Source organism: Leucoraja erinacea, chromosome 16 (genome assembly GCF_028641065.1).
Source record: "Leucoraja erinacea ecotype New England chromosome 16, Leri_hhj_1, whole genome shotgun sequence".
Classification (NCBI taxonomy): domain Eukaryota; kingdom Metazoa; phylum Chordata; class Chondrichthyes; order Rajiformes; family Rajidae; genus Leucoraja; species Leucoraja erinaceus.
In genome coordinates this window covers 20,538,166-20,552,699 of record NC_073392.1, presented here as the reverse complement: position 1 = coordinate 20,552,699, position 14,534 = coordinate 20,538,166, and the positions used below count along the sequence as shown (strand labels likewise).

At 41.5% G+C, this 14,534-nt stretch overlaps 1 protein-coding gene across 1 annotated transcript in view; it reads left to right on the top strand.

Moving 5' to 3' along the window:
- The window catches only part of bap1 (BRCA1 associated protein-1 (ubiquitin carboxy-terminal hydrolase)), a 52,189-nt gene that overhangs the window by 20,178 nt on the left and 17,477 nt on the right, over positions 1-14,534 (top strand). The window contains exons 6-10 of the mRNA XM_055647786.1: positions 3,848-3,909; positions 7,784-7,926; positions 10,662-10,740; positions 11,082-11,205; positions 13,377-13,524. Of these exons, the coding sequence (XP_055503761.1) occupies positions 3,848-3,909; positions 7,784-7,926; positions 10,662-10,740; positions 11,082-11,205; positions 13,377-13,524 (556 nt within the window). The remainder of the gene's footprint in view (positions 1-3,847; positions 3,910-7,783; positions 7,927-10,661; positions 10,741-11,081; positions 11,206-13,376; positions 13,525-14,534) is intronic.

The window sequence follows — 14,534 nt, the reverse complement described above, 5'->3', positions numbered from 1 at the left end:
ACAGCTGATCAATATCGGCAGGAACTTATTCGAGACTCTTATCAATGGTTTGGCATCGCCTTTAATACGACAGAGACTTTTAGAAAACAAAACCTCGGATTTACGTGTATGACTGCTGCCATGTATATGAGAGATATGTCCTGCTCGAGAGGCAACTAGTAATAGTTGTGGCAAGAAGGGACTTTATTCTAGAATATGCAAGTCCAAAGCAACTACTAAAAGTGTGACTGCTGCCATGTATATGCTTTCTTTATGTGCAATTACAGCTGCATTTCCTCAAGGCTTGTCTCATGCAGCTCCAACGGTATCCATCAATGACCATACACTTAATGTACTACTTGACTCTGGCAGTTCAGAAAATTTTATAAGTGAATAAGTTGTGTCTCGACTAAATCTAACTATAATTCCTTCAAATAGAGAAATCTCGATGGCTCTGACAACTTTCAATACTCAAATTATTGGATCTTGTATTGTAGACTTTAATCTGAACAAAACTAGTTATAAATCTGTATGTCTTGGTATTTTGAAAAATTTGTGTAGCAATATAATTCTAGGTCAGGATTTTCAGAAACAGCACTTCAAATAATGAATGACGGAATTATGCCTGACCTTGTATTATCAAAGCCAGTATTGTGTGGTTTTTCTGCTGCATCTGTTGAATGTCCTTCATTATTCACTAATTTATCCTCTAAGTGCAAACCAATTGCTACAAAATCAAGACATTTTAGTAAAGATGACAGAAACTTTATCAACACAGAAGTAACTAAGAACCCAGCTCTTCCCTTTGGAAGGCACAAGTTGTCGTGGTTAAGTACCCTTTGGAGAGACATAGAAAGAGTGTGCATTAATTACTCTCAAACTATAAACCAGTTCACGGAGCTTGATGCATATCCATTACCTCGTATAGAAGAGATTATCAATACATTATTAGCTAAGTATAAGATATTCTCTCCTTTTGACCTAAAAAGTGCTTACTACCAAATTCCTTTGAAAGAATCAGAGATGATTTCATCTCTGCATTTTAAGCAAATGGGAAATTAAACCATTACTGCAGAGTTCCTTTTGGTGTAACTAATGGTGTGGCTGTTTTTCAGAGAAAGATGGACAAACTTGTTGAACAGGAAAACCTCAAAGATACTTTCCCTTATCTTGATAATATAACTATTGCAGGAAAAGACCAAGCTGAACATGACGAAAATGTACAACGGTTTTTAGAAGCTGTACATTCTAAAAATATATCATTAAATGAGGCTAAGTCAATAACATCAGTGTCATCAATTAATATTCTTGGTTATTGGGTTGGAAATGATATAATCAAGCCTGATCCAGAAAGACTCCGCCCACTCCAAGAGATAACTGTTCCAGCTACATTAAACTCTCTACGAAAGGTTCTTGGGATGTTTGCCTATTATGCTAAATGGATACCAAATTTTATGACCAAATTCAACCTTTGATTAGAGCAAAATCTTTCTCCCATGACTCTACAGCAATTTGTGCCTTTACTTCTTTAAAGAAACAATTAGAATCTGCAACATTACACGCCATGGATGAGGAGCTCCCCTTTGTTGTTGAATGTGATGTCTCTGATTTAGCAGTATCAGCAACATTAAATCAAGGCGGACGATCAGTGGCTGTCATGTCTCGTACTTTCCAAGGGAGTGAATTACACTACCCACCCGTCGAAAAGGGAGCTACAGCAATTATTGAAGCAGTGAGAAAATTGAGTCATTTCCTTGCTAGCCAGCACTTCACTTTGATAATAGATACAGCGTTCAGTAGCAGCAGATCTGCAGTGGGAATGTGCTCTACCAGATGCATTACACTCCATCAGATCTCTACTATCAACTGTTGCCAATACTACTCCACATGAGCGGTTCTTTAACTTCAAATGGCGTTCTTCTAGTGGTACTTCTCTGCCATCATGGTTGACTAGCCCTGGGCCTGTGTTGCTTCGTCGGTATGTCCGATCAAATAAGAATGAGCCATTTGTTTATTTGTTGAACTGACTGATGTCAACCCTTCTTATGCAACTATCAAGTATCAGGATGGACGTTAGTCAACTGTCTCACTTTATGACCTTGCACCATGTCCGTCTTCTCCATCACTCCTTGATAATATTAATCGAGAACTTCCTTCAACACTCCCATCACCCCCTATGGAAGCTTCTATAAGTAATTCTGAAATTGAAAATGTAAATAACAATATGAGTGAAGTTGATGACCAAGCAATATATGTACCACCAGCAATAGAAACACCATTATCTCCTGATGCTCCAATTCTGCGATGGTCATCAAGACATACTAAACCTCCTCAACTTATAAATAGGAGGGTAGAATGAAGTGTGCGCATGTGTGAGGCCTTTCCAGAGTATGCTCGTGTGCGGGCCTTTTCCAGAGTGTGTGCATGTGTGGGGTCTCGGGCCGGCGAGGCCTGCGGAATCAGCGATATTTTCCAGATGCTTTGAAGTTATGCATTACAGAAATTAATTGCTTAAAGTTTAAATAAAGTTTGAGTAAATTACGAGTAGCGTAAAAGTTTCATTTGCCTCACAACCGCGCAAACCGGAAGAGCACAAGATCAGAGTTTTAGTTATATATAGATTATATATATTCACACGTGAGGCCTGGTCCCCCAACGCAACCCATTCCCCAATGCAATATTTCACCACTCATTCCCCTAACGCAACCCGTTCCCCCAAGGCAATATTCCACCACTAACTCTTTCCCCCATATTCCAGCACTGACCCATAACCCCAACTGTGCATGGGCGTATCCCCCAGCACTGTCACCCCCCCCCCCCCCCCCCCCTCTTCGAGGGCTTTAAAATATAATGGAATTGCCCCCCACCCTGAGAGAGAGAGAAAAAAAAAACAGGTGTATTTTTGCAAATAGATTCTGTAACATAAGATGCAATATTACATATGTCCAACATTTTATATTTCCATTTGCACTCTACCTGCCCAGGCTGCATCTGCCTCGGGTTTTTCTAAACTGAAGGATGGGCAGAAGCGAAATATTCCCCTCGCTATGTACTTGCATAACTAATTGGAGGTTGTGGGCGCATGTTCTAAAGCAAGTGTTTTGGATTATAATTTAATGAATGGATGCCCCTGAGGGAGGTTCCAAAAGGCATGCTCTAGTTCATCTCCAATTGCCATTTATTCTTAAGGTTTCGGCCCGAAACGTTGCCTATTTCCTTCGCTCCATAGATGCTGCTGCACTCACTGAGTTTCTCCAGCATTTTTGTGTACCTGCCATTTATTCTTAAGTCAGTATTCTTGGACATGGTTTCTGCAGGAACCATGCACACTAATTTGTACAATGGATTTACTTTAAATAAAAGCAAGATTGTTTTCATTATATTCAATATCACAATAGACTGGATTATTTTATGGTATTGGGGTATACAAAAATCAAGTTGAAACACTGGTCTATTTAGATTTGTTGGTTTCAACCATGATAACCCTGGAAGTTTTGCAATTTTTAGCACTATTGGAGGTGGAAAATCAAGCAGGTGTCCTGCTGCTCTCAGTGGCTAGCCAATTTGTACAGAAAAATACAGGTGTAGTACTTTCACCCAGAAGGCGATGCATGGGGAGAGAATAGTTTGATCAGTTGACACATTTGTTTTAAGACCTGCATAATATGTGCCTGAATAAAGTGGGGTGAGACCACATTGAACTGCATTGGATGATCAGCCATGATCATATTGAATGGCGGTGCAGGCTCGAAGGGCCGAATGGCCTACTCCTGCACCTATTTTCTATGTTTCTAACTAATCCATAAATCTTTTTATACTGCTGCACCATTAACCCAAAAATGACATTTTATTTAACCTGACTCCACAGAGTAAAGGCTATGCAATCGGTAATGCCCCAGAATTAGCGAAGGCACACAACAGCCATGCCAGGTAAGAGTGCAATTTGATTTTTAGCCTTTCAGTGGAATGTTGCCCAACACTGCTTAGAAATTCTGATTGCTCTCCTGGGGAACTACACATGAATAATCTTGAGAATAGTTTGATATTTAGATCTAATTTAATATTTAAAGGAGCCTGAACCTTTAAAGTCAATGGGCTCTGAATAGATAGATGTAGCTGCCTATAAATTTTGAATTGTTCTTTAAATTGTTCTTGTTGTTTAAATTGTTCTCTGTCTACTATGTGGCTCATGAATGATATGTATTGATGCAGGATTTAATGCATTTGTGAAGTACAGGTGCACAACCTTTTATCCGAAAGCCTTGGGACCAGACACTTGTCGGATTTCGGACATTTTCGGATTTCCGAATGGAAGATTTTTAGCGTAGATTAGGTAGGTAGCGCGGGCGGCTTGAAAAGTCTGGAGCGGCTGCCTCCTCCCCGGAGACCGGGGAATCATTGTAAATCATTGCATAAATGTTAGTCAGTTAGTTTGGAGGGATTTTATGTGGTGGTGGTGGGGTGGGTGGGTGAAGGGGGAAACTTTAATTCTTAGTCCCCTACCTGGTTGGCGACTCCCAACATCACGGAGCTGGGGGCTCCGTCCGGCCGCGGGCAGCGCCGGTTGTAGCTCCGACCCCGGCAACTCGACCCCTGGCTGCGAGGCGCTCCAAATCCAGCGCCGCCCGCGGTCGGACGCCCGCAGCCCCAGCTCCGCGAATGTTGGGAGAAGGCGGCCTCAGCGCCCTGGAGCTTACCGCACAGCGACCCGGTAAGGCATTGCCCGCTCCCCGCTGGTATCCCAGCGCTGCGACGCCGCCGACTCCCAACATTTGCGGAGCTGGGGCTGCAGGCGGCGCTGGATTTGGAGCACCTCGCAGCCAGGGGTAGAGTTGCCGGGGTCGGAGCTACAACCGGCGCCGCCCGCAGCCCCAGCTGGGAGTTGGCGGCCACAGCGCTGCGGAGCTTACTGCACGGCGACCCGGTAAGGCATTGACCGCTCCCCGCCTCTCCGACCAGGTAGGGGACTAAGAATTAAAGTTTACCCCTTCAACCCCCCCTTCACATAAAAGCCCTCCAAACTAACTGACTAACATTTAAGCAATGATTTACAGATGTTTAAGTGTCTCCCCGGTCTCCAGGGGAGGAGGCAGCCGCTACAGTAGTACAGACCTGGGTTGACCATGGGTCGTTTCGGGTCAAGTTTGGCGCCAAACGTGAGCTTTGGTGTGCAGACGACATCCTGGAAAAAATGGCCGGTTTTCGGAGTTTTTCGGTTTCTGGAACATCGGATAAAAGTTTGTGCACCTGTAGTAAGAGCTGTGATGATGGAAAATAACCAGCCACTTCATAGTCAAGTGTCCAAAGTTTTATAAATATGTGAGAAACTTTCCCGTGGTTTATTCACTTAAGTTTCCTAACGCACACGTCACTTTTCCTGCACACAATTAAGGAAAAATCGGAAAGGTGCAATGATGGGAACTGATAGTGAGAGATAACAGATGAGGTTTCAGAAGTCTTGAAAACACTGAGGAGTAAGGAATGGTAGGATTCCAGGAAAGAGTTGCATAAGTGTATCATAACTTTATTCATAAATGCAATGCTTCGCAGAAGGTCTCAGTTTGACTCCAGTCCTTGCCGATCTATCAGAAAATAGATCAATGTATGCTTGGCTGTATTATCCAAGGAAGGTCTCAACTTTGAGAAGGGGAGAAAACTATGAAAAGATGCTTATGCATCTCATAGATTTTAGTACGTGACATCTTAAATGCTATATCAAACACCACTGTGCTACTGTTATGTTTGATTAGTGCTAACATCGCTACTGAAAACAAAATGGGCTGTCAGCATGAATACAAATGGCGGGTTAAACTTTCTGTGGTAAAGCCTCTGTCTCATCTCAGATGCTGTCTTATGTCAAGCCCTGCCTTTTGTTCATATGAGTCGATCACACGACTTTGCGTGGAGAGTTGATCCACATCATTCACACTAATGTGGCCAAGGAGATGTAACAATGCACTTTGTCATGTGAATTGAATATAATGTTGCCATGCGTGTTTTTAAAAATATTTTTCTAAGGAAAACAAAAAATAAACTTTTGAGACCAGGAACAAATTTAAAAACTGTTTATTTCACCAGATAGCATGGCAACATATAGAAAAGTAATCGATTATTTGTTTAAATAGTGCGACTTGTCATTGCTTGGTGATATAAGATTGTAAAAGCACTATATTTTCACACGTGTTTTTCCCATTCATCTTAAATAAACCTTCCATTATCCTGCTACCCTGAGCCTGTAAAAATCTTGGATTTGTATGGAGTGGGTCACCCCAAAGAAACCCAGATTGAATGAGATTACTGGTGAGAGGAATGATTATAGTTATCACTTATATTTACTTGCAAGGCATTTAGTAAATGACCTCATAGGATACTCCTGGTTTGAAAATTTCAAAATTTAATCAAGGTGCAGTCGTGATCTCTTGAACAGTCTCTGGAGTGTCGCTGTTCTCCTTGCCACTTATTTTTTTTTTTCTCTCGCTCTGGATTCCTCTCGCATGGAAAACATTTGCAGGTTGGTAGGTTAATTGGCTACTGTGAGATGTCTCTTCTAGTAAATTGTAGGTGTGTCGTTGAATTTTGCAGTTTGTGAAAAGGTGGAAGGAATAAACTGGGATTCATTTTTGGATTAATGTAAATGGGTGTTTAACATAGATTTGGGAGGCGAAAGGGGTGTTTCCATTGTGCGTCTCTCTAAAATAACTATTTCTAATGTATTAGATATTTTCATTGAATATAAAAATTTACCCTCTGTGATCCCAGAACCTTTGCTGTTCTTCTTTGGTTGGGAGTGAAGAGAGAGCAGATCATTCCCTCTCTCACTGTCCTTTTCATTATTTTCTCCCTTATGCAGTTAATCAAGTTCAAGTTCAAATTCACATTTATTGCCACATACACCTGTTAAGGTACAGTGGAATTTTATTTACCATGGAGCCGCACAATCAAAAAGAGCACAACACATAATAGAATATAACATGAACATCCACCACTGTGGAATCAACATTCTTCACTGTGGTGGAAGGCAATAACTTTCAGTCAGTCCGCCTCCTTTGTTCATCCGTGGCCGGGGCCATGAACCCTCCGCAGTCCCCGCTACGGACGGCCCAATATGCAGGCCCTCTCGTCGGGAGACGGCGGCTTCACTATGTTATAGGCCGCAGGCCGGCGGTCGGAGCTCTTCGGCGATCCCCGGCGAGGGATCCCAGACTTCGCGATGGAATGTCCATGCCGCGCCCGCGGCTAGAAGCTCCGCAGACCGCGGCTTCAGGATATTATAGTCCGTGGGCCAGCGATCAGAGCACTTCTTCTGGCGATCCTCGGCAAGGGATCACCCGGCTCTGTGATGGAAAGTCCGCGCTGTACCCGCTGATGAAGCTCGGGCCCGACTCCGGGAGAGGCTGTACCAATCCAAGCAGTTAGGCCGTGAGGGAAGGCGAAAATGCAACTTGGAGAAAGGTCGCATTCCACACAGGTAAGTGACTGAAAAACAGTTTCCCCCTATACCCCTTCACCACCCCCCCACACTAAAAGTCGAAAGGACGAACAGCTGCTGGCGAGGCTGCCGACTCACGGCGCCACCCGATGTTAATTGTCTAACAACGCAGTGTTCTAAAGTTTACATTCATCTTGGGGCAGAAGCTTTGAAACTAGATTCATGCCTCACGGCCCATTTCTCCTTTAATTTATGGAAGTGTGGATTGTCACGAAAGCTCATAATTCTCCTTGGCTTGACTTGAATGCTTTAGTGTTTCCTCTAAATAATAACATTAAATGTTCTGACTGCACATTCTACCTTTGTTTCCTCTAGGCCAGAGCCACGACACCTTCCAGAGAAACAGAATGGGATCAGTGCAGTGCGTACCATGGAAGCCTTTCATTTCGTTAGTTATGTTCCAATTAAAGGTCGCCTCTTTGAGCTGGATGGTTTGAAAGCCTACCCCATAGATCACGGTATGAACTGCTCTGTACGGCCTTATTGATTGATTAGTAGGACTGGATGTTACAATCCCTAAGGTTTTTCACTACAATTGACATTTGGTATTCTTGGGGATGACCACTAGGTGATTTTGCTACCAACCAGATACATCTTCAGTTGTGTACCTCAACGTCACTGGGTGTTTTGGCCTTTTATCACAAGACACCTTCAGTCGAGGCAGGCCCACCACAGGGAGATCAGACCTGGGTGTGTGTCTTATGGTTAGCCTCTAGATGGTCACGTGGCAGCCCAGACAGCATTTTTTCTCTTCAGCCACAGCCAGTGACTGCTCCATTCGGCTTTTTTCCTTCAATTTTCCTCTCTACCGCTGACTGTTGCTGGTTGGGCTCTGGACTCGTGTCCGTTGGTGGGATAGTACTTGGTTGAGCTTCGCCTGGGGTGCTGATCAATTTGAATCATAATTTATAGTTTGCATTGGACATTCTGATACAAAATCTACATAATTTTAAGTTAGATGCAGACTACTTTTGTCTTAGGATATTCACATATAAAAAGAGGACCGAATTTTTGACTGCTTGCATCACTATTATGGGTTTTTTAAATTTTCCCTTCCAACTATCAATATTTCAGTTTTCAGACATTTTTAATATTTCATGTTGTTCAACAATTTCATAGTTGGCTTTATTGTGCTTTTATCACTTACTTGGGTTTAGAGGAACTCATGTCTACAGTGGGTATCATACAATTGGTACTGAACCTTTCTTATGTAACTTTCCCTTCGGATTAGTTAGCATTGCAATCAGTATAGGTCTTGAACTTCCATACCAGATAGGTTAATGGGTGATCCTTAGCCTCTGCACGGTGATTGGACTTTTGTCAGAGCAGAGTCCAACTGTATTATAACATCTTGGAGCCATTTGGCTGCAGATATGGATGAGTATGATGTTCCCATTCCTGATTATTACCTGTAATCTGTCCTGGAAGTACAATTATTGATTTTAGGATATAATAGAATAGGGCTGGTTTATGTGCTCTGGCCCTAAGCTGGAATAGTCCATTCTGCTAGCTGTCCAGGTTTACATGGAGAAATACATTTAGATGAGAGATCAGGGTTGGATAGACATTACTTTCAGAAGAAAAGATGAACACTTTGAGGAAGAACAGAATATGACATGTATATGAATATGACCAAACTATTAAGGATTGACCATTTAGTTAGATTGTGGCTAATTTGCACCTCTGCTCTATTTATCTACCTGTGGTCAATGACTCATAATGCTCTCAAATTCAGCTTTGAAATTTCCAATTGTCCAGGCATCTGTAGTCTCACATTTCTACCATGACCCAATGGGAGAAAAAGTGCATTACTCGTTGTCCAGTTCTGTTTTTCTCCCATCGGAAGAAACAGTTTCTCTACATCAATATTATTGAACCCTTTTATCATTTTTAATTTCTCACTTAGCGTATCCATCAACTTTTTTAATTTAGGAAATCTTATCATCCCTCAAAATGTATCCCAATATGGTTCTGATGAATCTTCATTATACCACAAGACCACTGTGATTCTCCCTGGTCAATTTGTCCCTTCCCACCCAAACCACCCCCTCCCCTGATACTTTCCCTTGCAACAGCAGGAAATGCTACACTTGTCACTTTACCTCCCCCCTCGACTCCATCCAAAGACCCAAGCAGTCTTTCCAGGTGAGGCAGAGGTGCACTTCCTCCAACCTCATCTATTGCATCCGCTGCTCTAGGTGTCAACTGCTCTACATCGGTGAGACCAAGCGCAGGCTTGCCGATCGCTTCGCCCAACACCTCCGCACAGTTCGCATTAACAAATCCTATCTCTCGGTGGCTCAGCACTTCAGCTTCCCCTCCCATTCCGTATCCGGCCTTTCTGTCCTGCGCCTCCTCCGTGGCCAGAGTGACTCCCACCGCAAATTGGAGGAGCAGCACCTCATATTTCGCTTGGGCAATTTACACCCCAGCGGTATGAACATTGACCTCCAATTTCCGGTAGTCCTTGCTTTCTCCCTCCATCCCATCCCCCTACCAGCTCTCCCACAGCCCACTGTGTCCACCTCTTCCTTTCTTCTTCCCGCCTTTTTTAAACATATTCCCATTCTTTCTTAAACATCTTCTGATTGTGGTATCCAGAGCTGAAGTCGGTGCTGTGGATGGGGTCAAACTAAAGCAATTTAAGAATCTACTTAATCGTAGTTACCAAGGATATTTCATGGCCCCCGTTGACCCTACTAATTTATTTCTTAAAGTATTTAATGAGGGTTTTTTTACCCCCCCAATAAAATCACGCATATTTAAATGTGGGAATCCCTCAATTAGTATGTTCTAGTAATATTTTTGTGGTAAGTTGTTCCTTTGGTATTATTTTCCAAGTCAAAATTTAAAGCTTATCGCCACCCTCTGTTTCAATACTTGTTGTAATCCTCTTTTGTTTCTCCTGAACTTGTAACTACCCTTCAGCCAGGAAAGAGCTTACTTCATCCTTGCTCTGCTGATAACAAGTCTTATCATATCAAGGTTTTCCCATTCTTTCCCATGGCCCTGCAGACTATCAAATCGACAGTCTCCGATTTACCTCATGCCTTACTGCAGATCCAGAGCCTTTCCCCTCATTTTCTTTAAGCAACTGAAACGTTTGTCGTAGTAGTAGTGCTTTGACCTGTATTTATGTGGCTTTATATAATTTTTGATTCATCAGAAGAACCAAGCTCTCTTCTGTTTCCAGGGCCTTGGGGTGAAGATGAAGAGTGGACAGACAAAGCACGAAGAGTTATAATGGAGCGAATAGGACTGGCTACCGCTGGGTAATAAACTGGATTATTTTATTTATGAAGCTTTAAAATGAAGGTTGCCTAGATTGATGTTACTGCTTTCTTGTTGGCACCATGTTTATGGGATGAATCACTTTGACCAGAAAGCACATTTGAATATGGTAATCTCAGCTTCAGATATTTGGTGTGGAGATTCAAAAACTTTCATGCATTTTACTTTCTTATCTCTTCATAAACTATACTGTTTGCTGTTCCAACGGTTAACTGCTTCGCTGTTGTTTGATGGGTGGGAATCACAGATCTCTATGATCAAATGATAAGTGGAGCAACTGCATTATTTTGCATTGCTGAACTACTTTTTTTGTTTGTTCCAGAGAACCATATCATGATATCCGTTTCAACCTCATGGCTGTGGTGCCAGATCGGAGGATGAAGTATGAGACCAAATTGAGCCTTCTGAAAATGAACCGACAGACAGTGCTGGAAGCCCTGCAACAGGTATTGACTGAATAAGGTCTTAAATCCTGAGTGTTTATTCCAATTGCATGGGTTAAGAAAGGTCTACAGTTGTAATGTTAAGTAACAAGCAACCGGTGCTAGGTTAGATTAAAAAAAATTATTACTTTTGAAACAAGGGAGCTTTGGAATACAATTTATTTTTTTTTGTGTTTTTTTTGTTTTGTTTATTTTATTAGAAGTTAATACAGTACAAAAATGTACAGTGGAACCTAATTTTAGGTGCCAACTATGGCATACCGTAATCCATTCTATGTACAACCTCTAGTTTTATGTTTTGAGAAGGGAGTAAGCAAGACAAGAAAAAGAAAACAATAGAAAGGGGAAAAAGAGGAAAAATAGATGGTAGAGAATAGAAAAACGTGAAGTGTGTATATAAAAAAAAAAAAGAAAAAGTGGAAAGTAGAAATAGGAGAGAAGGCCCCTTAAAAGAGAAATTTTCAAATCTTTATTCGGAGATGTAGATCTATCCACGGCATGAACTGAAATCAGCAATCTTTACGGTACCGCTGCATCACATGATTCCAAAAAGTCGATGAAAGGAGACCAACTCCTTAAGAATTGGTCATATTTATCTATTAGTCGGAGTCTCATTTCTTCAAGGCGTGCTATGTCCATCATATTCCTAATCCACATTTTAACAGTTGGTATGGTTGTCTCTATTTAATATATTATTATAAAAGTATGATATTAGTTTTTGTGAATCAGCCTTAATATTCATTGCTTCTTCTAAAGGGTCTAAAAATATAGTTTGAAATCTATGTGTATATTTCTTCATAAAGTCACATATCTGTATATATTTAAAATATTACCCCGCATTCAAACCATCTCTCATCGACAAAACATATCAACAATGGGATAGACTGGGGATTAGGAAAGTAGGGGATATGTATGAATTGGGCAAACTGTTATCATTTCAACATTTAAAATTAAAATTTAAACTGATGGAATACAATTTCTGAGAGAGCTGCACCACCTTCTGGTGGGTTAGAGTTCACATCATACTATCGGAAATTCACTGATTCACTTACTGTCGTAGTCATTCAGAACGCCGAGAAGAGATGTAGGAAAAAAATCCCAAATTATCTTTCATCTTTCACCATGGTTTAGAACTGCTTTAAATTAATTTGAATGGGTCTGTGTCTGTCCCTATTATCAACAACAAAGTATCAAAGGCAGCAGACTAGATGGACTGGGGCTTTTTATTTTGCCTCACTGAATGAAAGGGAGAATGACTTGAAATATTGTCCTCATTCCAATGGAAGCACCAGTGTGATGGCTCGGACAATATGTATTTTTAGCCTTTTAACGTTGACCATTCTAGGCACAGTAACAAATTTTAACCTGCTGAGGAAAATTCCTGTTTCTGCAATTAATTAGGAATTACCATTCAATTTAAATTCCATTATAAATCACAGCTCATGACCTCTGCTGCCTCCTCAGCACACATGGAGTGTGTACTAAATTTCATTTGAGCCATTACATGTTAGCCTGTTCTCGTGAATGTGAAATAAAAAATTTCATTGCTTGAAAATAGGCAAGTGTGGTGGTCAACATTCTTTATTCAGCCAGTATCTTTAATTGGAGGCACAAGGATCTACAGATGCTGTTTTACAAAAAAAAGATGTACAGTGCTGGAGTAATTCAGCGGGTCTGGAGAACATGGTTAGGTGACATTTTGGGTCAGGACCCTTTTTAAGACATTATAGTAGGGGGAGAAAGCTCAAAAGAGGGGTGTGGGCAGCACCAAGCCTTGCGAGTGATGGGTTTTGATTGGCATCTGATTTGATTTGGATTTTGGTTAGAGGAAAGCTCTGCTGTTGTTTTCCTGCTATGTTGATCCTTGGCTTTAGCCCATCTAAAGTATAGGGTACTAAAGGAGTCTACATGTTCAGTAGCTCACCAAGAACACACTGAGGACCTCAAGAAGGCTTGACTGTGTTGTAATTGGCCTTAGTGTGGTGAATTGAGTACACTTCACTGTTATCCAGATTAGCTTCTTGCTTTTAAGTTTGAACTATGTGCAGACTCAGTTTCTAAAAGAATCAACTCGCAAGCCTCTCCACACTGTGTTGCATTTCCACCTATTCCAGACTGCCTCCCTGTAATCTAGAAGATTCACTGTTTGAATGGACACTCTTGATTTCCTTTAGCTAATCCGTGTCACCCAGCCCGAATTGATCCAAACACAGAAACCTCAAGAAGCTCAAGCCATGGAAGAGGCAAAGCAAGCCTTGAACAAGCCAGCTCCTGAATCAGAAAGTGACAAGGCACACCTTGTACCGGAAACCCTGCACAGTGGTAAGGATTAAATCGCTACTCGGGGCACACCAGTCATCATTTCTTGCCGTTTGTAAGAATGTTCTGGATTTTCTGAGTAGATTGTGGTGATAAATATCTGTACTGTGATTCATGGAGAAGATGATGCCTTAGTCACACGTGCAGCTAATTTTCCCACTAATTCCATTCTCTCCGTTCTCCTTTCTATTTTTATCCCTTACCCCTAATTTGTTTGTTAGTACTGTCTTCTCTGGCTCAAAGGACTGTGGATCTTAGCACAGAATGTATTACGACACCCCAGTGCAGTATTCTGGGAGTGCAACTATTGAAGGTTCTGTCTTTTGGGCTCCTTTTTGCCAGTTTGGTTAGATGTGAAAGCTTCCCTTACTTAATATGATGCAGAAACCGACTATTAGCCCATCGGATCCATGTCCGTCTCATTGCCCCAGTCCCCATGCAACCTATTTTCTCTCGCATGACCATTTATGCTCTTTTGATTATTATGTTATTTGCTGCTACTAAGGTGAAAGATAAACTGGCCATTGATTCAACACTTATTTGGAACTGCACCATTCATAGAAGAGCAATAATTCTGCTTGCCAGCATTTCTTCTTCAAGCAGTGGAACAAAAACAGATTACTTGACTGCATTTTCCCCCTGCCCCACCACCATCTCTAATCTTAGCCTCGACTCCATCATCCAAATATTTGATATAACATGGATCCTGGAGGAACGTTTAAGCATTAAATATCTATTTTAAATACCTCATAAGTGTTGTTCCTTTTGTGTTTTGAAGGAGTTTAATCATATGGAATAATAAAATAGTGCCAGGATAACAGTTCTCAGTTTTTTTTGGTTAACCATCAGACTTACTTTACAAAGTTGTTATGTGTTTAAGTCCTGCAGTTTGTGCTGGTTGCACTTGATGCTAATACCTACAATGCCCCGTGCATGGTATTTGTGTCCTCATTGTTTGCACAGTGTTAGTGCTTAGAGTTTGTATGACCCTGGTATCCACTTACTGGTGCACG